The 23,828-nt window shown below is 47.1% G+C and overlaps 2 protein-coding genes across 2 annotated transcripts in view; one reads left to right on the forward strand and one right to left on the reverse strand.

The window, feature by feature from the left end:
* LOC106596178 (thyroglobulin-like) overlaps positions 1 to 23,828 on the reverse strand; it is a 95,731-nt gene that overhangs the window by 13,636 nt on the left and 58,267 nt on the right. The window contains exons 39-45 of the mRNA XM_082974956.1: positions 23,334 to 23,399; positions 18,215 to 18,349; positions 17,145 to 17,321; positions 13,869 to 14,073; positions 11,729 to 11,816; positions 11,425 to 11,584; positions 8,752 to 8,948 (exon numbers count right to left, since the gene is read on the reverse strand). Coding sequence (XP_082831082.1) covers positions 8,752 to 8,948; positions 11,425 to 11,584; positions 11,729 to 11,816; positions 13,869 to 14,073; positions 17,145 to 17,321; positions 18,215 to 18,349; positions 23,334 to 23,399 — 1,028 coding nt within the window. The remainder of the gene's footprint in view (positions 1 to 8,751; positions 8,949 to 11,424; positions 11,585 to 11,728; positions 11,817 to 13,868; positions 14,074 to 17,144; positions 17,322 to 18,214; positions 18,350 to 23,333; positions 23,400 to 23,828) is intronic.
* LOC106599752 (src-like-adapter) lies at positions 79 to 9,108 on the forward strand. The gene is made up of 7 exons (XM_082975922.1): positions 79 to 820; positions 2,511 to 2,649; positions 3,011 to 3,097; positions 3,981 to 4,078; positions 4,516 to 4,647; positions 6,575 to 6,704; positions 7,736 to 9,108. The coding sequence occupies exons 1-7, from the start codon at positions 739 to 741 to the stop codon at positions 7,989 to 7,991; spliced, it is 924 nt and encodes a 307-aa protein (XP_082832048.1). The 5' UTR covers positions 79 to 738; the 3' UTR covers positions 7,992 to 9,108.

The following is a 23,828-nucleotide window of genomic DNA, read 5'->3' on the forward strand; positions in this document are numbered from 1 at the left end:
AGCACTGTGGTGATTAGTCTGTTATCTATTAGCTACAGCACCTTGGTGATTAGTCTGTTATCTATTAGCTACTGCACTGTGGTGATTAGTCTGTCATCTATTAGCTACTGCACTATGGTGATTAGTCTCATCTATTAGCTACTGCACTGTGGTGATTAGTCTGTCTGTCATCTATTAGCTACAGCACTGTGGTGAATAGTCTGTCATCTATTGGCTACTGCACTGTGGTGATTAGTCTGTCATCTATTAGCTACAGCACTGTGGTGAATAGTCTGTCATCTATTGGCTACAGCACTGTAGTGATTAATCTATTTTAGGAGTGGAAAAATGTGGTGAAAAACAAGTCACACTCAACTTCCCCATTAGTGAGGAAATGACAAGATGAGATCAACAAAAACAGATTGGCAGGATGACTAGAATAGACTGATGAGCTGCTGCTTATCACAGTTATACAGTACTGTAGCATCATGCTAAGCTAATTCAGGCTATATTACATTATAATTCCGGCTATATTACACCAAATATTGGTTATATTAGGTATAACGACTGAGGCTGCTACAGGCTGGTATGGTAAGGCTATCTGAAGAAAGGAGGATGATATCCACATCCTAAACTGGAGAATAACCGTACTGGGCTAAATAGTGAGATAAAGGAATGAGAGGCAGCCACACATAGCACTGCCACTTCCCAGCACTTTATTCCTGCATCCAAATGATCAACAAGGCTCTCTGACCAGACATGGGGAACGTCAGGACCAGCCCAGTCTCTATGCCAGAGAATGGAGATGACACCAACACCAGCTCTGACCCCTTTCTGAGAAGTAAGTCTCTCTGGTTAAGGAAGTCTGTATTTTGGTAATGATTGTTTTATTAATGAAAGGATCCTGTTAAAAGGGACAATCTTGGATTCAAATTTGTTTTGTATTCTTCAAGAATCAATGGCTATAAAATGATTAATTTAAACGCTTGGTATCGCAGATTGTCTCTGACGGGCAATGGTTAATTTGATGTCATTTTTAAGTAAGGGTGGAGTGACTTGGTTTCATAAGCTGTACTGGCCCTGTACTGCTCTGTGCATGTGAAAACATTTGCATAATTTCACCCAAAATGAATAAGGTTCCTCTCATGCAAACTGCAGCCAAACAACTGCAAGCTTATAAATGTAGAATAAGGTCAAATGATCACTACGCAATATTAGCAACATTTTGTTTACCCATTCAATTGTTGGGAGTATATATACAGTGTAATGTATGACTTTCTGTTGTAGACGGGTGACTATTCCGTTAGTCAGCACCTCCACCAACATGGGTGTGTGACCTCTTGCTTTTAACTGGACCATTATGCAATATAAAACATATTTCTTCATTAAATTAAATACCGAACAGCATCCTACTTCCCTACCCCCTGACCTTCAACAACATGTACTCATATCTTAAAAACAAATTAAAACATTTTTTTTTTAAAGGATGTTTTTTATATTTTTGTAACAGCATCAGTGGGTGAGCATTCAGCATGTTGAAATGACCGTGCAAGAGCTGTTGACTGAATGGAAAAATAATATAATCTTCATCTGATAAGGATGACCTGAAAACACTTCTGCTTCCGCTGTGATTGGCAGATACTGTACAGATGTACTCTTAATTTGATCACTCTGTTGTCGCAGAGAATTTTCCTTTGCAGAAGGAAATGCAAATTGTTGTCTATTCAAGGTTTAAAAAGGCTTCTAACATTTGTAATTTCCACTTTAAAATGTCAGAATTCATTGTTCCTAACTAAAAATGTATCAACCCCTATAAAAATGTCCATGAATTATAATCCACATAATAATTTACATTTCCTGCCGCTGCAGGATTATTTTCCTGCTGTGAGAAACTGGTCAAATTGAGATAGTACACCAGTACATGGCGATTGGAAAGGTGTTTTCGCCTGGTCACAGGCAGCTGATGTATTGTGCACTGAAGTCCACAAGCGAAGGGAAAAGGTGAGAGGAGGAGAGAGCGTAGATGCAATGAGTTATACAATGTTCAAAGGAAGCATGCTGTTTGTATGTGGCTGCTATGAAAGAGAACTGTTTGCATGTGATCAGGGGAGTATTCATTCCGCCGATTCTGTTGAAAACATTTCTTAAACGGAAGCAAACGGAAAGAAACGGGGATAAATGCACCTGAATTTGTCCAATAGAAACTTTTGTTTGCAACTGATTACACCCTAGATCAGCTAGATGCAGGAAAGAGTGTGCAAGGGGGTAATGAATGTGTCACTGTCTGTCACCTTGATTACTCACATTTTTCTCGACGTGTGCACCTACCATTGTAAACTTTAATTCATAGGCTAGGTTGTAGCAACCTCATGATGGGTATAGGGGAAATGAGAGTATCATGTAGTTGCCTAAACCTATTGATGTTACATTGAGCTGGGTGAATGGAATATGAATGACCGTCATCTAATATGCTGTAAAATAAATAAAACCTTGCACATAACATTGTTTATTTTATTTTCTCTTCTCTCCAGACAACGATACCCTGAGAGTCCTGTCTGACTACCCCTCAGCAGACGTCAGTGAAACCCTGGTAGTCTTGTCTGACTACCCCTCAGCAGACGTCAGCGTGCCTCTCTTCAGGATAGGAGAGAGACTGAGACTCCTGGCAGAGTGAGTAACTGAATCTAAGAACTGTGTCCCAAATGGCACCCTAGTCCCTAGATAGTGCCCTACTTTTGACAGAGCCTTATGAGTCCAGAGCCCTATGAGTCCTGGTCAAACGTAGGGCACTATCTAGGGACTAGGGGGCAATTTGGGACGCAGACCTAGTCTTCCACATTCAGTCCCTCAACACAACACCACCACCTCTAAGAGCTGATCTGTTTGACTAGACTGACAGAGACAGGGCTCAAATCTGACCAATTCTACTTTTGACCAGAGCCCTATTGGTCTATAACAGTGCACTACATAAGGAATAGGGTGCTATTTGGGACTCACTCTCCTTCTTCCCTTGTTTCTTCTCTTCTGTCAGGGAGGGTTACTGGTGGAGGGTTTGTTCTGTCCAAACAGGATATGAGAACTACATCCCCAACAACCATGTGGCCAAGGTCTATCACGGGTAGGTGAACTCACTGTAACACTACCCTACCTGACACTGTCCTAGTCCACTGTCAAGGTCTATCACAGGTAGGTGAACTCACTGTAACACTACCCTACCTGACACTGTCCTAGTCCACTGTCAAGGTCTATCACAGGTAGGTGAACTCACTGTAACACTAAGCTACCTGACACTGTCCTAGTCCACTGTCAAGGTCTATCACAGGTAGGTGAACTCACTGTAACACTACCCTACCTGACACTGTCCTAGTCCACTGTCAAGGTCTATCACAGGTAGGTGAACTCACTGTAACACTAAGCTACCTGACACTGTCCTAGTCCACTGTCAAGGTCTATCACAGGTAGGTGAACTCACTGTAACACTAAGCTACCTGACACTGTCCTAGTCCACTGTCAAGGTCTATCACAGGTAGGTGAACTCACTGTAACACTAAGCTACCTGACACTGTCCTAGTCCACTGTCAAGGTCTATCACAGGTAGGTGAACTCACTGTAACACTAAGCTACCTGACACTGTAAAAAATAAAAAATAATTAAAGATATACTAACCTGACACTTTCCTAGTCCAGTGCCGGATTATACATTTAGATTTACATAATTTAGCAGACGCTCTTATCCAGAGCGACTTACAAATTGGTGCATTCACCTTATGATATCCATAAGGTGGGGGGGGGGGGGGGGCAGAGCAGTGAACAGTTTTGACTGTTTTAATGCTTGTTTTAATGCTTGGTATTCTGAAAAGGTGACAGCATCTAGCATACCATTAAAACAGCTGGTGGTAATGTTTTCATCTTTATTCATAGCTGGTTGTTTTATGTGGGTTCTAAGGCCATGAAAGTGCATGCTTTATGAATATGGTTGAATTGTATTCTGTATTCATTTAGCTGGTTGTTTGAAGGGGTGGCCCGACCCAAAGCAGAGGAACTGCTTCGTCTGCCCGGAAACAGAGCTGGCTCCTTCATGATAAGAGAAAGTCAAAAAGGTGAGTGGCCTAGAGACAGACGTCTGTATCGTAACTTAAACGGAATTTAGGTGCTCCTGTGGTGCTCCTGTGGTGCCCCTTGTGGTGCTCCGTTTGTAGAGCATGGTGCTCGCAACGCGATGGTTGTGGGTATGCAAGCAACAACTACTGTAAGTCACTTAGGATAAAGGTGTCCGCTAAATGTCCTAAATAAATGGTACATATAAAAGTAGGAGTCCTAAACTTCGACTACAGGACTGCCGATAGATTCTCTCACATCAACTATTAAAATTATCAACCAAAATCAAGCAACTTTAAAAACAGATGTAATAATGTCCTATTTTTCTTTGCCTGTGTGGTGTTGTAGGAGTGTATACCCTGTCTGTACGGCACAGGGTTATGGTACACTATCGTATTATCATAATGTCCTGTTTTTCTTTGCCTGTGTGGTGTTGTAGGAGTGTATACCCTGTCTGTACGGCACAGGGTTATGGTACACTATCGTATTATCCGCCTTCCCAACAACTGGTACTATATCTCTCCTGGTCTAACCTTCCAGTGTCTAGAGGACCTCGTCAACCACTACTCTGGTAAATAACAACCCACTATGACACGTAAACCTTGTACCTCACTTCTGATTAAAGCAGTCATCCCTCTTCATAATCTGTGGAAGGTTCATGATTTGCAGGCATTATGTCTGACAATAGCCGTATCTGAAAATCCAACTTTTTCCCCGTTTATTTCCGGGACGCCAACATATCTGATGAATATTATAATCTGACATTAAAGTCAACCACATGTAGAATCTATGTGAACCTGTTTATAGGAACGATGAGCTGATAGTACAGTATTATTACAAGGGCTGGAACTATTCATTATTTTTGAACTTGTGACATCACCGGTAGTTAATACTTTCTAACGTGGAATTATTGACTCTTTCAAGCTGCACCAACTCCAATGCACTGTAATGCTGCTATACTATATTCACTAAGTGGAGTCATATGAGCTGTATACTGTGGTTGAAGTACATTTCTGAAGTTGGCTATTTTGAGGATGTGGAAGACATTCTAGTGCTCTCTGTGTGTCATTAATGTGTCCTTGTACATTTACATTTTAGTCACTGTGTATGGTTTCTGGTAGCTAACTGGTTATAACCACAGGATAGCTGCGTATGGTTTCTGGTAGCTAACTGGTTATAACCACAGGATAGCTGCGTATGGTTTCTGGTAGCTAACTGGTTATAACCACAGGATAGCTGCGTACGGTTTCTGGTAGCTAACTGGTTATAACCACAGGATAGCTGCGTACGGTTTCTGGTAGCTAACTGGTTATAACCACAGGATAGCTGCGTATGGTTTCTGGTAGCTAACTGGTTATAACCACAGGATAGCTGTGTATGGTTTCTGGTAGCTAACTGGTTATAATCACAGGATAGCTGCGTATGGTTTCTGGTAGCTAACTGGTTATAACCACAGGATAGCTGCGTATGGTTTCTGGTAGCTAACTGGTTATAACCACAGGATAGCTGTGTATGGTTTCTGGTAGCTAACTGGTTATAACCACAGGATAGCTGTGTATGGTTTCTGGTAGCTAACTGGTTATAACCACAGGATAGCTGCGTATGGTTTCTGGTAGTTAACTGGTTATAACCACAGGATAGCTGTGTATGGTTTCTGGTAGCTAACTGGTTATAACCACAGGATAGCTGCATATGGTTTCTGGTAGCTAACTGGTTATAACCACAGGATAGCTGTGTATGGTTTCTGGTAGGTAACTGGTTATAACCACAGGATAGCTGTGTATGGTTTCTGGTAGCTAACTGGTTATAACCACAGGATAGCTGCGTATGGTTTCTGGTAGCTAACTGGTTATAACCACAGGATAGCTGTGTATGGTTTCTGGTAGCTAACTGGTTATAACCACAGGATAGCTGTGTATGGTTTCTGGTAGTTAACTGGTTATAACCACAGGATAGCTGTGTATGGTTTCTGGTAGCTAACTGGTTATAACCACAGGATAGCTGCGTATGGTTTCTGGTAGCTAACTGGTTATAACCACAGGATAGCTGTGTATGGTTTCTGGTAGCTAACTGGTTATAACCACAGGATAGCTGTGTATGGTTTCTGGTAGTTAACTGGTTATAACCACAGGATAGCTGTGTATGGTTTCTGGTAGCTAACTGGTTATAACCACAGGATAGCTGTGTATGGTTTCTGGTAGCTAACTGGTTATAACCACAGGATAGCTGTGTATGGTTTCTAGTAGCTAACAGGTTATAATCACAGGATAGCTGTGTATGGTTTCTGGTAGCTAACTGGTTATAACCACAGGATAGCTGTGTATGGTTTCTGGTAGCTAACTGGTTATAACCACAGGATAGCTGTGTATGGTTTCTGGTAGCTAACTGGTTATAACCACAGGATAGCTGTATGGTTTCTGGTAATGACAGTGGCCCCTCCTCTGGTAACGACAGTGGCCCCTCCTCTGGTAACGACAGTGGCCCCTCCTCTTTGACAGATTGTGCAGACGGCCTGTGCTGTATTCTCACCACCCCCTGTCAGACTGTAACCAACGGCAACCTCAACCTGGCCTCCCAGGCACCCCCTGTGGTGATGCACAACAACTTCGACTGGAAAGACGTCAACAGGTACCTCTTTCTCTAACGTTGACCTCTCTTTCCCTCTCTCCCGCCTTCAGTCCCTCCCTCTCCGCCTTCAGTCCCTCTCACTCCCGCCTTCAGTCCCTCACTCCCGTCTTCAGTCCCTCTCTCTCCCGCCTTCAGTCCCTCCCTCTCCCGCCTTCAGTCCCTCTCTCTCCCGCCTTCAGCCCCTCTCTCCCGCCTTCAGTCCCTCTCTCCCGCCTTCAGCCCCTCTCTCCCGCCTTCAGCCCCTCTCTCTCCGCCTTCAGTCCCTCTCTCCCGCCTTCAGCCCCTCTCTCCCGCCTTCAGCCTCTCTCTCCCGCCTTCAGCCCCTCTCTCCCGCCTTCAGCCCCTCTCTCCCGCCTTCAGCCCCTCTCTCCCCCGCCTTCAGCCTCTCTCTCCCGCCTTCAGCCCCTCTCTCCCGCCTTCAGCCCCTCTCTCCCGCCTTCAGTCCCCCTCTCTCCCGCCTTCAGTCCCCCTCTCTCCCGCCTTCAGCCCCCCTCTCTCCCGCCTTCAGCCCCTCTCTCCCGCCTTCAGCCCCTCTCTCCCGCCTTCAGCCCCTCTCTCCCGCCTTCAGCCCCTCTCTCCCGCCTTCAGCCCCTCTCTCCCGCCTTCAGCCCCCCTCTCTCCCGCCTTCAGCCCCTCTCTCCCGCCTTCAGCCCCTCTCTCCCGCCTTCAGTCCCCCTCTCTCCCGCCTTCAGTCCCCCTCTCTCCCGCCTTCAGTCCCCCTCTCTCCCGCCTTCAGCCCCTCTCTCCCGCCTTCAGCCCCTCTCTCCCGCCTTCAGCCCCTCTCTCCCGCCTTCAGCCCCTCTCTCCCGCCTTCAGCCCCTCTCTCCCGCCTTCAGCCCCTCTCTCTCCAACCTTGTTTCTCCCCATCCATCTGTATCTGTCACTACCCCTCTCTGGGAGTTTCATCGAGTCTGACAATTACATATGTGTTTCAGCTTATTTTTGAGTTTAGCTTTCAATGTACTTTATCAGTGATAAATAACAGGCTAACTCCATATACTAACGCTGCATCATATCTATTCTAACCCCAGGTCGGAGCTGACAGACCAGCCTCATCGTTACCCCGGCAACAGAGACTCTATGATCAGCTTTGGCTTGCGGAACACAGTCTCCTCCTACATGTCTCTGGGGGACACGAGGAAGGAGAGGAAGAGCAGCAGCTGGAGGAGGCAGAAGAGGAGGAGCAGTGTGTGTGTACCTCCCAGTAACGGTCACGGACTCAGCACTACAGCACTGGAGGAGGAAGAGGAGGGGGAGTACGCACAAGCCATCCACCTGAACTCTTAAGACTGGATATGGGCTTAATGTATAGAGAGGACATATCGTGCTGTATAGAGAGAACATATCGTGCTGTATAGAGAGGACATATCGTATCGTGCTGTATAGAGAGGACATATCGTGCTCTATAGAGAGGACATATTGTGCTGTATAGAGAAGACATATCGTGCTGTATAGAGAGGACATAATCCAGTTGTATAGAGAAGACATATCGTGCTGTAAAGAGAGGACATAATCCTGCTGTATAGAGAAGACATAATCCTGCTGTATAGAGAGGATATAATCCTGCTGTATAGAGAGGACATAATCCTGCTGTATAGAGAGGACATAATCCTGCTGTATAGAGAGGATATAATCCTGCTGTATAGAGAGGACATAATCCTGCTGTATAGAGAGGATATAATCCTGCTGTATAGAGAGGACATAATCCTGCTGTATAGAGAGGCCATAGCATACTGGACTATGCCGTGAACGTGGAAGTAAAACTGTAATGACTGTCACACTGCATGATCAGTGACATTCATACCATTAATCACAAGGGTGTTACTGTTTGACAGCCTAAACTAGTTGTAAACAGCTGGAATGGTTAAGACCGTTACTGTAACAGCATTATTTACACACGAGGGCTTAGTAACACATCCACAATAGCCCTATTTCCCATATAGCGCACTACATTTGATAGGGCTCCGGTCAAAAGCAATACACTATATAGGGAATAGGGCGCCATTTGGGACTCTTAGTGAAGGTCAGGGGTCACAGGTCAGTTTACCATGAGCAGCATCCTGTTGAAGAGACCACGCGAGGAGGGAGAGGTCAGATGTAGGCTGGCCACGTCGGCTCCGCTCCGCTCTGCCCCCACCGTCACCAGCCTGGGCTCACCTCCGAACGCCTCAATGTTCTCCTGGACCCACTTCAGAGCAACTACCTGGTCCTGGAAGCCGGCGTTACCTGGCAGGGCTGTGGAGCCTAGAGGCATTCAGTTCACACTGCTGTTATTTCATGTACCGTGTCAGGAGTCAAATCCATTCAAGAGACATACTTATATAACGTAATATGTTCTTTGGTTGTGACTTGTGTCATCATCTACATCATTTCCAAAATATACAAATAACATGTTTTTATTCCATTTGGGTTCCAAAAGCCACTGCAGTACATGAATACTGTAATTACCCACTAAGAATGGACCAAGAAACTATTGGATAGATTTCAAATATCATTTTACAAGAGCCTGGTAAAAATGTGAATACATTCAGCAACAGCAAACAGAAAGCTTGCAGCATTCCAAAGTGTTTCTTTAGAAAAGCTCCCTCTAGAATACAATAGGTGGAGAGATATCTGGGACCGGTGGTTTAGTAGGTGTTGCTGTGTTGCAAGGCTTTATAGAAGAGCTGTCTGGGAGGGACCGGTGGTTTAGTAGGTGTTGCTGTGTTGCAGGGCTTTATAGAAGAGCTGTCTGGGAGGGACCGGTGGTTTAGTAGGTGTTGCTGTGTTGCAGGGCTTTATAGAAGAGCTGTCTGGGAGGGACCGGTGGTTTAGTAGGTGTTGCTGTGTTGCAGGGCTTTATAGAAGAGCTGTCTGGGAGGGACCGGTGGTTTAGTAGGTGTTGCTGTGTTGCAGGGCTTTATAGAAGAGCTGTCTGGGAGGGACCGGTGGTTTAGTAGGTGTTGCTGTGTTGCAGGGCTTTATAGAAGAGCTGTCTGGGAGGGACCGGTGGTTTAGTAGGTGTTGCTGTGTTGCAGGGCTTTATAGAAGAGCTGTCTGGGAGGGACCGGTGGTTTAGTAGGTGTTGCTGTGTTGCAGGGCTTTATAGAAGAGCTGTCTGGGAGGGACCGGTGGTTTAGTAGGTGTTGCTGTGTTGCAGGGCTTTATAGAAGAGCTGTCTGGGAGGGACCGGTGGTTTAGTAGGTGTTGCTGTGTTGCAGGGCTTTATAGAAGAGCTGTCTGGGAGGGACCGGTGGTTTAGTAGGTGTTGCTGTGTTGCAGGGCTTTATAGAAGAGCTGTCTGGGAGGGACCGGTGGTTTAGTAGGTGTTGCTGTGTTGCAGGGCTTTATAGAAGAGCTGTCTGGGAGGGACCGGTGGTTTAGTAGGTGTTGCTGTGTTGCAGGGCTTTATAGAAGAGCTGTCTGGGAGGGACCGGTGGTTTAGTAGGTGTTGCTGTGTTGCAGGGCTTTATAGAAGAGCTGTCTGGGAGGGACCGGTGGTTTAGTAGGTGTTGCTGTGTTGCAGGGCTTTATAGAAGAGCTGTCTGGGAGGGACCGGTGGTTTAGTAGGTGTTGCTGTGTTGCAGGGCTTTATAGAAGAGCTGTCTGGGAGGGACCGGTGGTTTAGTAGGTGTTGCTGTGTTGCAGGGCTTTATAGAAGAGCTGTCTGGGAGGGACCGGTGGTTTAGTAGGTGTTGCTGTGTTGCAGGGCTTTATAGAAGAGCTGTCTGGGAGGGACCGGTGGTTTAGTAGGTGTTGCTGTGTTGCAGGGCTTTATAGAAGAGCTGTCTGGGAGGGACCGGTGGTTTAGTAGGTGTTGCTGTGTTGCAGGGCTTTATAGAAGAGCTGTCTGGGAGGGACCGGTGGTTTAGTAGGTGTTGCTGTGTTGCAGGGCTTTATAGAAGAGCTGTCTGGGAGGGACCGGTGGTTTAGTAGGTGTTGCTGTGTTGCAGGGCTTTATAGAAGAGCTGTCTGGGAGGGACCGGTGGTTTAGTAGGTGTTGCTGTGTTGCAGGGTCTTCTAGAGTTGCTGGCTGAGGGCTCCTATCACCAAGACTATACATCATAGTCAAAAACAGAAAGTGCCGTCTAGGATAACAAAGTTGAAACTTGAACACACACACACACAGTCCTTCCACATGTCTGTGAGTGTGCCAGCTGTGTGCTATGGCTGGCTGGCTGACTGTGGAGAGTCACTCCTCCCTCTCAGTGCCACATCAGCACAGAACACACCATCAGCAGAGATGTATTTCCCTCCCTCCCTCCCCCCTCTCTCTCTCTCCCCCATTCCCCCATCTCCCTCTCCTCCCCCCTCTCCCTCCTTCCCCCTCTCCCTCCCCCATCTCTCCCTCCCCCCATCTCTCCCCCATCTCTCCCTCATCTCTCCCTCATCTCTCCCTCCCCCTCTCTCCCTCCCCATCTCTCCCTCCCCATCTCTCCCTCCCCATCTCTCCCTCCCCCTCTCCCCATCTCTCCCTCCGGGGCCTCTAAGCCCCCCACAGCAGCAGAATACCACCAGTAAACATGATGTCATCCTCTCCCCTTCACTTTCATCGTGACCTGATTCTAACTTCATGTCCACTATCTTCCTTCTACTTTAACATTCACTTATTATGCCATTTCAGCAGCGCTCTCAGATCCAAATGTCAGTTCAGATTTAGAAGGCAGCACTCGTGACTTTTGAAAGCATATAACCTATAAGATAATTGAATGCTGCTTCTGACGCGTGTTAAGGGGAGCACCTGTGCTGAGGAATCCGAACGCTGCAACCCTGGTGTTGACGGTAACCACGACGATGTTGCCGACGGCAGCCAGGTAGGAGCCGTCCAGTAGAGATGGTGTGTCATTGCTGGCTGCTCCAGACGGGTTATGGAAGAACACCAGAACCGCTGTACTCCCTCTCTATCAGAGGAAAAGACAAGAACAGGAATGACACAGCAGACCAACTGTCAATCTGAGGGACCAGTAGTGGAGTGGTGTTACTAAAGGAGAGGTCAACAGGGCTTCTAGTGCAACAAAGATCTCTATAGGTACAATGTGACTTACGATGCCACTGGGGACGAAGATGTTGAGGTACAGACAGTCCTCACTGCTGGCTGATGACTCTACAGCTCCAGGCTGCAGACAACTGGGTCTACCATGGGAAACAGCCATAACAACAAGATTAGAGGACAAATTAACACACTACATGTGGTACAACTGGGTCTACCATGGGAAACATCCATAACAACAAGATTAGAGGACACATTAACACACTACATGTGGTACAACTGGGTCTACCATGGGAAACATCCATAACAACAAGATTAGAGGACACATTAACACACTACATGTGGTACAACTGGGTCTACCATGGGAAACATCCATAACAACAAGATTAGAGGACACATTAACACACTACATGTGGTACAACTGGGTCTACCATGGGAAACATCCATAACAACAAGATTAGAGGACACATTAACACACTACATGTGGTACAACTGGGTCTACCATGGGAAACATCCATAACAACAAGATTAGAGGACACATTAACACACTACATGTGGTACAACTGGGTCTACCATGGGAAACATCCATAACAACAAGATTAGAGGACACATTAACACACTACATGTGGTACAACTGGGTCTACCATGGGAAACATCCATAACAACAAGATTAGAGGACACATTAACACACTACATGTGGTACAACTGGGTCTACCATGGGAAACATCCATAACAACAAGATTAGAGGACACATTAACACACTACATGTGGTACAACTGGGTCTACCATGGGAAACATCCATAACAACAAGATTAGAGGACACATTAACACACTACATGTGGTGCAAATATCTAACAGACAGACAGACAGACAGACAGACAGACAGACAGACAGACAGACAGACAGACAGACAGACAGACAGACAGACAGACAGACAGACAGACAGACAGACAGACAGACAGACAGACAGACAGACAGACAGACAGACAGACACGGAAAAGAAACTGAAGATCTCGTACACCGCTGTATGCTACTCCCTTCACAGAACAGTGCAAATTGGCTCTAACCAGAATAGAAAGAGGAGTGGGAGGCCCCGGTGCACAACTGAGCAAGAGGACAAGTACATTAGAGTGTCTAGTTTGAGAAACAGACGCCAGTTTCTCTGTCCAGTGTCTGTGTTCTTTTTGCCCATCTCAATCTTTTCTTTATATTGGCCAGTCTGAGATATGGCTTTTTCTTTGCAACTCTGCCTAGAAGGCCAGCATCCCGGAGTCGCCTCTTCACTGTTGACGTTGAGACTGGTGTTTTGTGGGTACTATTTAATGAAGCTGCCAGTTGAGGACTTGTGTCTTTTTCTCAAACTAGACACTCAAATGTACTTGTCCTCTTGCTCAGTTGTGCACCGAGGCCTCCCACTCCTCTTTCTATTCTGGTTAGAACCAGTTTGCTCTGTTCTGTGAAGTGAGTAGCACACAGCGCTGTACGAGATCTCCAGTTTTTTGGCAATTTCTCGCATAGAATAGCCTTAATTTCTCAGAACAAGAATAGACTGACGAGTTTCAGAAGAAAGTTATTTGTCTCTGGCCATTTTGAGCCTGTAATCGAACACACAAATGCCGATGCTCCAGATACTCAGCTAGTCTAAAGGTGGTCAGTTTTATTGCTTCTTTAATCAGGAAAAACAATTTTCATCTGTGCTAACATAATTGCAAAAGGGTTTTCTAATGATCAATTAGCCTTTTAAAATGATAAACTTGGGTTAGATAACACAACGTGCCATTGGAACAAGGACATTTCTAAGTGACCCCAAACTATTGAACGGTAGTGTATATATAGAAAAAATTGCAGCATGTAACATATCATAGTGGTTAGCGCGTCGGACCAGTAACCGAAAGGCTGCTACATTGAATCCCCGAGCTGACAAGGTAAAAATCTGTCGTTCTGCCCCTGAACAAGTCAGTTAACCCACTGTTCCTAGGCCGTCATTGTGAATAAGAATTTGTTCTTGACTGGCTTGCCTAGTTAAATAAAGGTTAAATATATATATATATATATATATATATGTTTTTTAAATAACATTTTCAGGGACCCGCTTTGGCTCGTGGACACAACTTTCAAAACTACTGGATGAAATTATACAAAACCTTTATAACACATCTTAAAAATAAATCCTCCTCCACAGAGTCATGGTTTACCTGGTAATCGTGGCGTTCCATGTGCCACTCCATTCAGCAAGCTGTGGGGGGGCGAAACGGAGGGCTCTGATAGGAGGACGAGCGTACGGAACTCCCAAGAACTGTCTGACTGTCTTCCTGTCTGACCCGAGCAGCGTTGTTACGGCCTCTCCCTGGAGCGTTCCGTGAGCCGGGATAAACACTGACGTCAACTCCACCTTGGGTTCTGGATCCCACAGAATACATAACCATCAGTCAGAGGGAAGCCTGGACTGACAACTATGGGCCCTGGTCAAAAGTAGTGCACCATATAGGGAACAGGGTGCCATTTGGGACAGAGACACTGTCTGCACTGGAATCAAGCAGCTGTAAAACTCCTTCAGCACCTCTATGAAGATAAATAATGCTTTCTAATAATAATGATCATACAATAAGTAGGCTGCAGTGATTGACATGAACTAACCCACCAATAAACATCTCTGTTTCTTCAAACACTAGTCATATTAGCAGCAGTCCTCTCTGTGTGTAGAGCAGGTAAAGACATGTCTTTCAGAACTCTCTGTGTGTAGAGCAGGTAAAGACATGTCTTCCAGAACTCTCTGTGTGTAAAGCAGGATCAGGGATGTATAATGAACCAGGGTCAGGGATGTATAGTGAACCAGGGTCAGGGATGTATATTGAACCAGGGTCCGGGATGTAAAGTGAACCAGGTTCCGGGATGTATAGTGAACCAGGGTCAGGGATGTATAGTGAACCAGGGTCAGGGATGTAAAGTGAACCAGGGTCAGGGATGTATAGTGAACCAGGGTCAGGGATGTATAGTGAACCAGGGTCAGGGATGTATAGTGAACCAGGGTCAGGGATGTAAAGTGAACCAGGGTCAGGGATGTAAAGTGAACCAGGGTCAGGGATGTAAAGTGAACCAGGGTCAGGGATGTACAGTGAACCAGGGTCAGGGATGTATAGTGAACCAGGGTCAGGGATGTATAGTGAACCAGGGTCAGGGATGTAAAGTGAACCAGGGTCAGGGATGTACAGTGAACCAGGGTCAGGGATGTATAGTGAACCAGGGTCAGGGATGTATAGTGAACCAGGGTCAGGGATGTATAGTGAACCAGGGTCAGGGATGTATAGTGAACCAGGGTCAGGGATGTATAGTGAACCAGGGTCAGGGATGTATAGTGAACCAGGGTCAGGGATGTAAAGTGAACCAGGGTCAGGGATGTATAGTGAACCAGGGTCAGGGATGTACAGTGAACCAGGGTCAGGGATGTATAGTGAACCAGGGTCAGGGATGTATAGTGAACCAGGGTCAGGGATGTATAGTGAACCAGGGTCAGGGATGTAAAGTGAACCAGGGTCAGGGATGTATAGTGAACCAGGGTCAGGGATGTATAGTGAACCAGGGTCAGGGATGTATAGTGAACCAGGGTCAGGGATGTATAGTGAACCAGGGTCAGGGATGTATAGTGAACCAGGGTCAGGGATGTATAGTGAACCAGGGTCAGGGATGTAAAGTGAACCAGGGTCAGGGATGTATAGTGAACCAGGGTCAGGGATGTATAGTGAACCAGGGTCAGGGATGTATAGTGAACCAGGGTCAGGGATGTATAGTGAACCAGGGTCAGGGATGTATAGTGAACCAGGGTCAGGGATGTATAGTGAACCAGGGTCAGGGATGTAAAGTGAACCAGGGTCAGGGATGTATAGTGAACCAGGGTCAGGGATGTATAGTGAACCAGGGTCAGGGATGTACAGTGAACCAGGGTCAGGGATGTACAGTGAACCAGGGTCAGGGATGTATAGTGAACCAGGGTCAGGGATGTATAGTGAACCAGGGTCAGGGATGTAAAGTGAACCAGGGTCAGGGATGTACAGTGAACCAGGGTCAGGGATGTATAGTGAACCAGGGTCAGGGATGTAAAGTGAACCAGGGTCAGGGATGTATAGTGAACCAGGGTCAGGGATGTATAGTGAACCAGGGTCAGGGATGTACAGTGAACCAGGGTCAGGGATGTATAGTGAACCAGGGTCAGGGATGTATAGTGAACCAGGGTCAGGGATGTATAGTGAACCAGGGTCAGGGATGTAAAGTGAACCAGGGTCAGGGATGTATAGTGAACCAGGGTCAGGGATGTATAGTGAACCAGGGTCAGGGATGTACAGTGAACCAGGGTCAGGGATGTATAGTGAACCAGGGTCAGGGATGTATAGTGAACCAGGGTCAGGGATGTATAGTGAACCAGGGTCAGGGATGTATAGTGAACCAGGGTCAGGGATGTATAGTGAACCAGGGTCAGGGATGTATAGTGAACCAGGGTCAGGGATGTATAGTGAACCAGGGTCAGGGATGTATAGTGAACCAGGGTCAGGGATGTATAGTGAACCAGGGTCAGGGATGTAAAGTGAACCAGGGTCAGGGATGTATAGTGAACCAGGGTCAGGGATGTACAGTGAACCAGGGTCAGGGATGTATAGTGAACCAGGGTCAGGGATGTATAGTGAACCAGGGTCAGGGATGTATAGTGAACCAGGGTCAGGGATGTATAGTGAACCAGGGTCAGGGATGTATAGTGAACCAGGGTCAGGGATGTAAAGTGAACCAGGGTCAGGGATGTATAGTGAACCAGGGTCAGGGATGTATAGTGAACCAGGGTCAGGGATGTATAGTGAACCAGGGTCAGGGATGTATAGTGAACCAGGGTCAGGGATGTATAGTGAACCAGGGTCAGGGATGTATAGTGAACCAGGGTCAGGGATGTAAAGTGAACCAGGGTCAGGGATGTATAGTGAACCAGGGTCAGGGATGTATAGTGAACCAGGGTCAGGGATGTACAGTGAACCAGGGTCAGGGATGTACAGTGAACCAGGGTCAGGGATGTATAGTGAACCAGGGTCAGGGATGTATAGTGAACCAGGGTCAGGGATGTAAAGTGAACCAGGGTCAGGGATGTACAGTGAACCAGGGTCAGGGATGTATAGTGAACCAGGGTCAGGGATGTAAAGTGAACCAGGGTCAGGGATGTAAAGTGAACCAGGGTCAGGGATGTATAGTGAACCAGGGTCAGGGATGTATAGTGAACCAGGGTCAGGGATGTACAGTGAACCAGGGTCAGGGATGTATAGTGAACCAGGGTCAGGGATGTATAGTGAACCAGGGTCAGGGATGTATAGTGAACCAGGGTCAGGGATGTATAGTGAACCAGGGTCAGGGATGTATAGTGAACCAGGGTCAGGGATGTATAGTGAACCAGGGTCAGGGATGTATAGTGAACCAGGGTCAGGGATGTTGCCCACCTTTGTGGAGGTAGACCTGGAGAGCTGACTCTCTGATGACCAGCCGACAGTCCTGACCTCCAGTGGTGGTGGTAGTGGAGGGGCCACAGGCCACGGTGTCTGGGTAGAGGACACAGCGGACAGCCGAGTCGGTCCGCCCCACTGACACCACAGCACAGGAGTCAGCCTCCTCACAGGCTGAAGGGAGACACACAGACACAGTTTAACGGACAGAAAAGGAGGAGAGTAGAGAGAGGTAGATACAAGGATTGGGGCTCAGACAGGAGAGACCGAGGAGGGGCACAGACAGGAGAGACAGAGGGGCACAGACAGGAGAGACAGAGGAGGGGCACAGACAGGAGAGACAGAGGAGGGGCACAGACAGGAGAGACAGAGGAGGGGCACAGACAGGAGAGACAGAGGGGCACAGACAGGAGAGACAGAGGAGGGGCACAGACAGGAGAGACAGAGGAGGGGCACAGACAGGAGAGACAGAGGAGGGGCACAGACAGGAGAGAGAGAGGAGGGGCTCAGACAGGAGAGACAGGGGAGGGGCACAGACAGGAGAGACAGAGGAGGGGCACAGACAGGAGAGACCGAGGAGGGGCACAGACAGGAGAGACCGAGGAGGGGCACAGACAGGAGAGACAGAGGAGGGGCTCAGACAGGAGAGACAGAGGGGCACAGACAGGAGAGACAGAGGGGCACAGATGAGGAGCACAGACAGGAGAGACAGAGGGGCACAGAGGAGGGGCACAGATGAGGGGCACAGACAGGAGAGACAGAGGAGGGGCACAGACAGGAGAGACAGAGGGGCACAGATGAGGGGCACAGACAGGAGAGACAGAGGGGCACAGACAGGAGAGACAGAGGGGCACAGATGAGGAGCACAGACAGGAGAGACAGAGGGGCACAGACAGGAGAGACAGAGGGGCACAGACAGGAGAGACAGAGGGGCACAGATGAGGGGCACAGACAGGAGAGACAGAGGAGGGGCTTAAACCCCTCTTGCCAGGGGGCATGTGTGGTCCTGAGTTGGGGGACGTTGACCGTTAGACTAGACTCTGGCACACGATGAAGATGTTTCTCACCAGACAGACACCAGTCTCTGGTCCTGTCCAGGTCCTCAGCGATGTCTTTACTGATGTGAATAATGTCAAACGTGGAGACGGACGGATCCACCAGCGTAGAGGACGCATCCAGGAGTCTCCACTCACTCAAACTCACTGGCAGAGAGACACACCTTTATCAGCAGGGGATGCATCTAACACATTGTCTGCATTTAACACATTGTCCCATAGGGCTCTGTTCAGAAGCAGTGTCCTACACAAGGTAAAAGGCTCCATATTTATGATGCAGCCATTGAAATGTATTTTAATGTCAAAAGGACAGAGCTCTCTTAAGCATCCAATTCCAACACTATCTAGTGTGCTAGATAGTAATGAGAGCAGTTAAAAGCCTGTACTCTCCTCTGTCTAATAGACAGGTTTCTAGCTACTGGGGCCGTTGGAGACAGCATCTCCTCTGTCTAATGGACAGGTTTCTAGCTACTGGGGCCGTTGGAGACAGCATCTCCTCTGTCTAATGGACAGGTTTCTAGCTACTGGGGCCGTTGGAGACAGCATCTCCTCTGTCTAATGGACAGGTTTCTAGCTACTGGAGGGTATGGAGACAGCATCTCCTCTGTCTAATGGACAGGTTTCTAGCTACTGGAGCCGTTGGAGACAGCATCTCCTCTGTCTAATGGACAGGTTTCTAGCTACTGGAGGGTATGGAGACAGCATCTCCTCTGTCTAATGGACAGGTTTCTAGCTACTGGGGCCGTTGGAGACAGCATCTCCTCTGTCTAATGGACAGGTTTCTAGCTACTGGAGCCATTGGAGACAGCATCTCCTCTGTCTAATAGACAGGTTTCTAGCTACTGGAGCCATTGGAGACAGCATCTCCTCTGTCTAATGGACAGGTTTCTAGCTACTGGGGCCGTTGGAGACAGCATCTCCTCTGTCTAATGGACAGGTTTCTAGCTACTGGAGGGTATGGAGACAGCATCTCCTCTGTCTAATGGACAGGTTTCTAGCTACTGGAGCCGTTGGAGACAGCATCTCCTCTGTCTAATGGACAGGTTTCTAGCTACTGGAGGGTATGGAGACAGCATCTCCTCTGTCTAATGGACAGGTTTCTAGCTACTGGAGCCGTTGGAGACAGCATCTCCTCTGTCTAATGGACAGGTTTCTAGCTACTGGGGCCGTTGGAGACAGCATCTCCTCTGTCTAATGGACAGGTTTCTAGCTACTGGAGCCGTTGGAGACAGCATCTCCTCTGTCTAATGGACAGGTTTCTAGCTACTGGGGCCGTTGGAGACAGCATCTCCTCTGTCTAATGGACAGGTTTCTAGCTACTGGAGCCATTGGAGACAGCATCTCCTCTGTCTAATGGACAGGTTTCTAGCTACTGGAGCCGTTGGAGACAGCATCTCCTCTGTCTAATGGACAGGTTTCTAGCTACTGGAGGGTATGGAGACAGCATCTCCTCTGTCTAATGGACAGGTTTCTAGCTACTGCAGCCGTTGGAGACAGCATCTCCTCTGTCTAATGGACAGGTTTCTAGCTACTGGAGGGTATGGAGACAGCATCTCCTCTGTCTAATGGACAGGTTTCTAGCTACTGGAGCCGTTGGAGACAGCATCTCCTCTGTCTAATGGACAGGTTTCTAGCTACTGGAGCCGTTGGAGACAGCATCTCCTCTGTCTAATGGACAGGTTTCTAGCTACTGGGGCCGTTGGAGACAGCATCTCCTCTGTCTAATGGACAGGTTTCTAGCTACTGGAGGGTATGGAGACAGCATCTCCTCTGTCTAATGGACAGGTTTCTAGCTGCTGGGGCCGTTGGAGACAGCATCTCCTCTGTCTAATGGACAGGTTTCTAGCTACTGGAGCCGTTGGAGACAGCATCTCCTCTGTCTAATGGACAGGTTTCTAGCTACTGGAGGGTATGGAGACAGCATCTCCTCTGTCTAATGGACAGGTTTCTAGCTGCTGGGGCCGTTGGAGACAGCTTCTCCTCTGTCTAATGGACAGGTTTCTAGCTACTGGAGCCGTTGGAGACAGCATCTCCTCTGTCTAATGGACAGGTTTCTAGCTACTGGGGCCGTTGGAGACAGCATCTCCTCTGTCTAATGGACAGGTTTCTAGCTACTGGAGCCGTTGGAGACAGCATCTCCTCTGTCTAATGGACAGGTTTCTAGCTACTGGGGCCGTTGGAGAGAGCATCTCCTCTGTCTAATAGACAGGTTTCTAGCTACTGGAGCCGTTGGAGACAGCATCTCCTCTGTCTAATGGACAGGTTTCTAGCTACTGGAGCCGTTGGAGACAGCATCTCCTCTGTCTAATGGACAGGTTTCTAGCTACTGGGGCCGTTGGAGACAGCATCTCCTCTGTCTAATGGACAGGTTTCTAGCTACTGGAGCCGTTGGAGACAGCATCTCCTCTGTCTAATGGACAGGTTTCTAGCTACTGGGGCCGTTGGAGAGAGCATCTCCTCTGTCTAATGGACAGGTTTCTAGCTACTGGGGCCATTGGAGACAGCATCTCCTCTGTCTAATGGACAGGTTTCTAGCTACTGGAGCCGTTGGAGACAGCATCTCCTCTGTCTAATGGACAGGTTTCTAGCTACTGGAGCCGTTGGAGACAGCATCTCCTCTGTCTAATGGACAGGTTTCTAGCTACTGGGGCCGTTGGAGACAGCATCTCCTCTGTCTAATGGACAGGTTTCTAGCTACTGGAGCCGTTGGAGACAGCATCTCCTCTGTCTAATGGACAGGTTTCTAGCTACTGGAGCCGTTGGAGACAGCATCTCCTCTGTCTAATGGACAGGTTTCTAGCTACTGGGGCCGTTGGAGACAGCATCTCCTCTGTCTAATGGACAGGTTTCTAGCAACTGGAGGGTATGGAGACAGCATCTCCTCTGTCTAATGGACAGGTTTCTAGCAACTGGAGGGTATGGAGACAGCATCTCCTCTGTCTAATGGACAGGTTTCTAGCAACTGGAGGGTATGGAGGAAGCGTGTCTAATTAAAGGCTAAGTGGGAAACACTGTGGCTTGTAAACATTTCAGCACGTCAGCACAATGAAAGCTCGCAAAATGATCATGTTAGTTTGTCTCTTTGATGTGAGGGGGGGGGGGGGGGTCCCTTTGAACACACACAAATGTGAAATGGGTTGTCGCCCAAACAGCACCCCATTCCCCATAATGCACTATTTTTTAACATGGGCCCTATGGGCCCTGGTCAAAAGTAGAGCACTATATAAGGAATAGGCTCACGATTGGCGCAGCGGTCTAAGGCACTGCATCTCAGTCCTAGAGGCGCCACTACAGACCCTGGTTCTATCCCGGGCTGTATCACAACCGGACGTGATCGGGAGTCCCATAGGGCGGCATACAATCGGCCCAGCGTTTGTCTGGGTTAGGGGAGGGTTTGGCCGGGGTAGGCCGTCATTGTAAATAAGAATTTGTCCTTAGCCTGTTGGGGGTAGGGGGCAGTATTTACACGGCCGGATAAAAAACGTACCCGATTTAATCTGGTTATTACTACTGCCCAGAAACTAGAATATGCATATAATTATTGGCTTTGGATAGAAAACACCCTAAAGTTTCTAAAACTGTTGGAATGGTGTCTGTGAGTATAACAGAACTCATATGGCAGGCAAAAACCTGAGAAGATTCCTTACAGGAAGTGCCCTCTCTGACCATTCCTTGAGCTTCTTGTCTCTGTTTATTGAAGACTGAGCATCTTTGCTGTAACGTGACACTTCCTTCGGCTCCCATAGGCTCTCAGAAGGCGGGAAAAAGCTGAATGATGTAATTCCAGCCCCAGGCTGAAACACATTAGCGCTTTTGGCAAGTGCTCTATCAGAGGACAATGGGCGGAGGCGTGTGCACGAGGGGATCCCATGCTTTTATTTTCTTTCGTCTTTGAACCTAAACACAGATTCCCGGTCGGAATATTATCGCTTTTTTACGAGAAAAATTGCATAAAAATTGATTTTAAACAGCGGTTGACATGCTTCGAAGTACGGTAATGGAATATTTAGACATTTTTTGTCACGAAATGCGTCGTGCTCGTCACCCTTCTTTACCATTCGGATAGTGTCTTGAACGCACGAACAAAACAGAGGATATTTGAACATAACTATGGATTATTTTGAACCAAACCAACATTTGTTATTGAAGTAGAAGTCCTGGGAGTGCATTCTGACGAAGACAGCAAAGGTAATAACATTTTTCTTATAGTAAATCTGACTTTGGTCAGGGCTAAACTTGGTGGGCGTCTAAATAGCTAGCCCTGTGATGCCGGGCTATCTACTGAGAATATTGCAAAATGTGCTTTCACCGAAAAGCTATTTTAAAATCGGACATAGCGAGTGCATAGAGGAGTTCTGTATCTATAATTCTTAAAATAATTGTTATGTTTTTTGTGAACGTTTATCGTGAGTAATTTAGTAAATTCACCGGAAGTTTGCGGAGGGTATGCTAGTTCTGAACGTCACATGCTAATGTAAAAAGCTGGTTTTTGATATAAATATGAACTTGATTGAACAAAACATGCATGTATTGTATAACATAATGTCCTACGGTTGTCATCTGATGAAGATCATCAAAGGTTAGTGCTGCATTTAGCTGTGGTTTGGGTTTATGTGACATTATATGCTAGTTTGAAAAATGGGTGTCTGATTATTTCTGGCTGGGTACTCTGCTGACATAATCTAATGTTTTGCTTTCGTTGTAAAGCCTTTTTGAAATCGGACAGTGTGGTTAGATTAACGAGAGTCTTGTCTTTAAAATGGTGTAAAATAGTCATATGTTTGAGAAATTGAAGTAATAGCATTTCTAAGGTATTTGAATAACGCGCCACGGGATTCAACTGGCTGTTGAGTAGGTGGGACGATTTCGTCCCGCCGACCCTAGAGAGGTTAACTGACTTGCCTAGTTAAATAAAGGTTCAATAAATAAAACATATACAGAAGGAACAGGGGGCCATGTGGGCCTCATCCAAAGACAGAAAGGCCGACGTGTTTCTATTCAACCATTTACAGAAGGATGACAGCAGGAATAAACACACAGCTGTCTGTTTATTGTAGCTGACGTATCAAACTAACAGTGTGATGTATTGTACATTTTAACTCCTGAGGTGAAATATGAACTGCATTCTTACCATTCTTTGAAGGAACACGTAGTTCGAAACTGGGGCACAATCGTGGTGATTTAGTCCACTGGTTCACTGTGGGGAACAATGGAAACGTTTGACTCATTACGTAATCAATTCCTTAATGATCAGAAAACAACGTGGCTAATAAATGTGTCTGCTAGATCACGTGGCTCTGCAACACCAACTGGAGGAAACATGTATTACCGCTGAGCCCCAAATAGCACCCTACTGCACGACATAGATAGGGTGCCACTTGAAACAGAAACAAATGTGTGAGCTATAAAGGGACTCTTAAGAATAGAAAATTACCAGCAAGTCTGAGAATTTCTCCAAAAAAAGTAAGAACAATTTGTAGTCCTTACCAGGTGACAAAATATAACCCACAAAATGAGATCAACAGCTGAAGCATAATAACACATGTATCTGTTTAAACCAGTGTACAGCGTCTCATTGTCTATGTCCCAAATAGCACACTATTCCCCCAATGGGCTCTCGTCAAAT

Source organism: Salmo salar, chromosome 05 (genome assembly GCF_965601325.2).
Source record: "Salmo salar chromosome 05, fSalSal1, whole genome shotgun sequence".
Classification (NCBI taxonomy): domain Eukaryota; kingdom Metazoa; phylum Chordata; class Actinopteri; order Salmoniformes; family Salmonidae; genus Salmo; species Salmo salar.

Bases quoted from the DNA above. Each gene is read 5' to 3' on its own strand.
- LOC106599752 (XM_082975922.1), top strand. From the start codon at position 739: ATGGGGAACGTCAGGACCAGCCCAGTCTCTATGCCAGAGAATGGAGAT. The intron at 4,648-6,574 runs GTAAATAACAAC...CCTCTTTGACAG, and splicing joins CCTCGTCAACCACTACTCTG to ATTGTGCAGACGGCCTGTGC. The intron at 6,705-7,735 runs GTACCTCTTTCT...TTCTAACCCCAG, and splicing joins GACTGGAAAGACGTCAACAG to GTCGGAGCTGACAGACCAGC.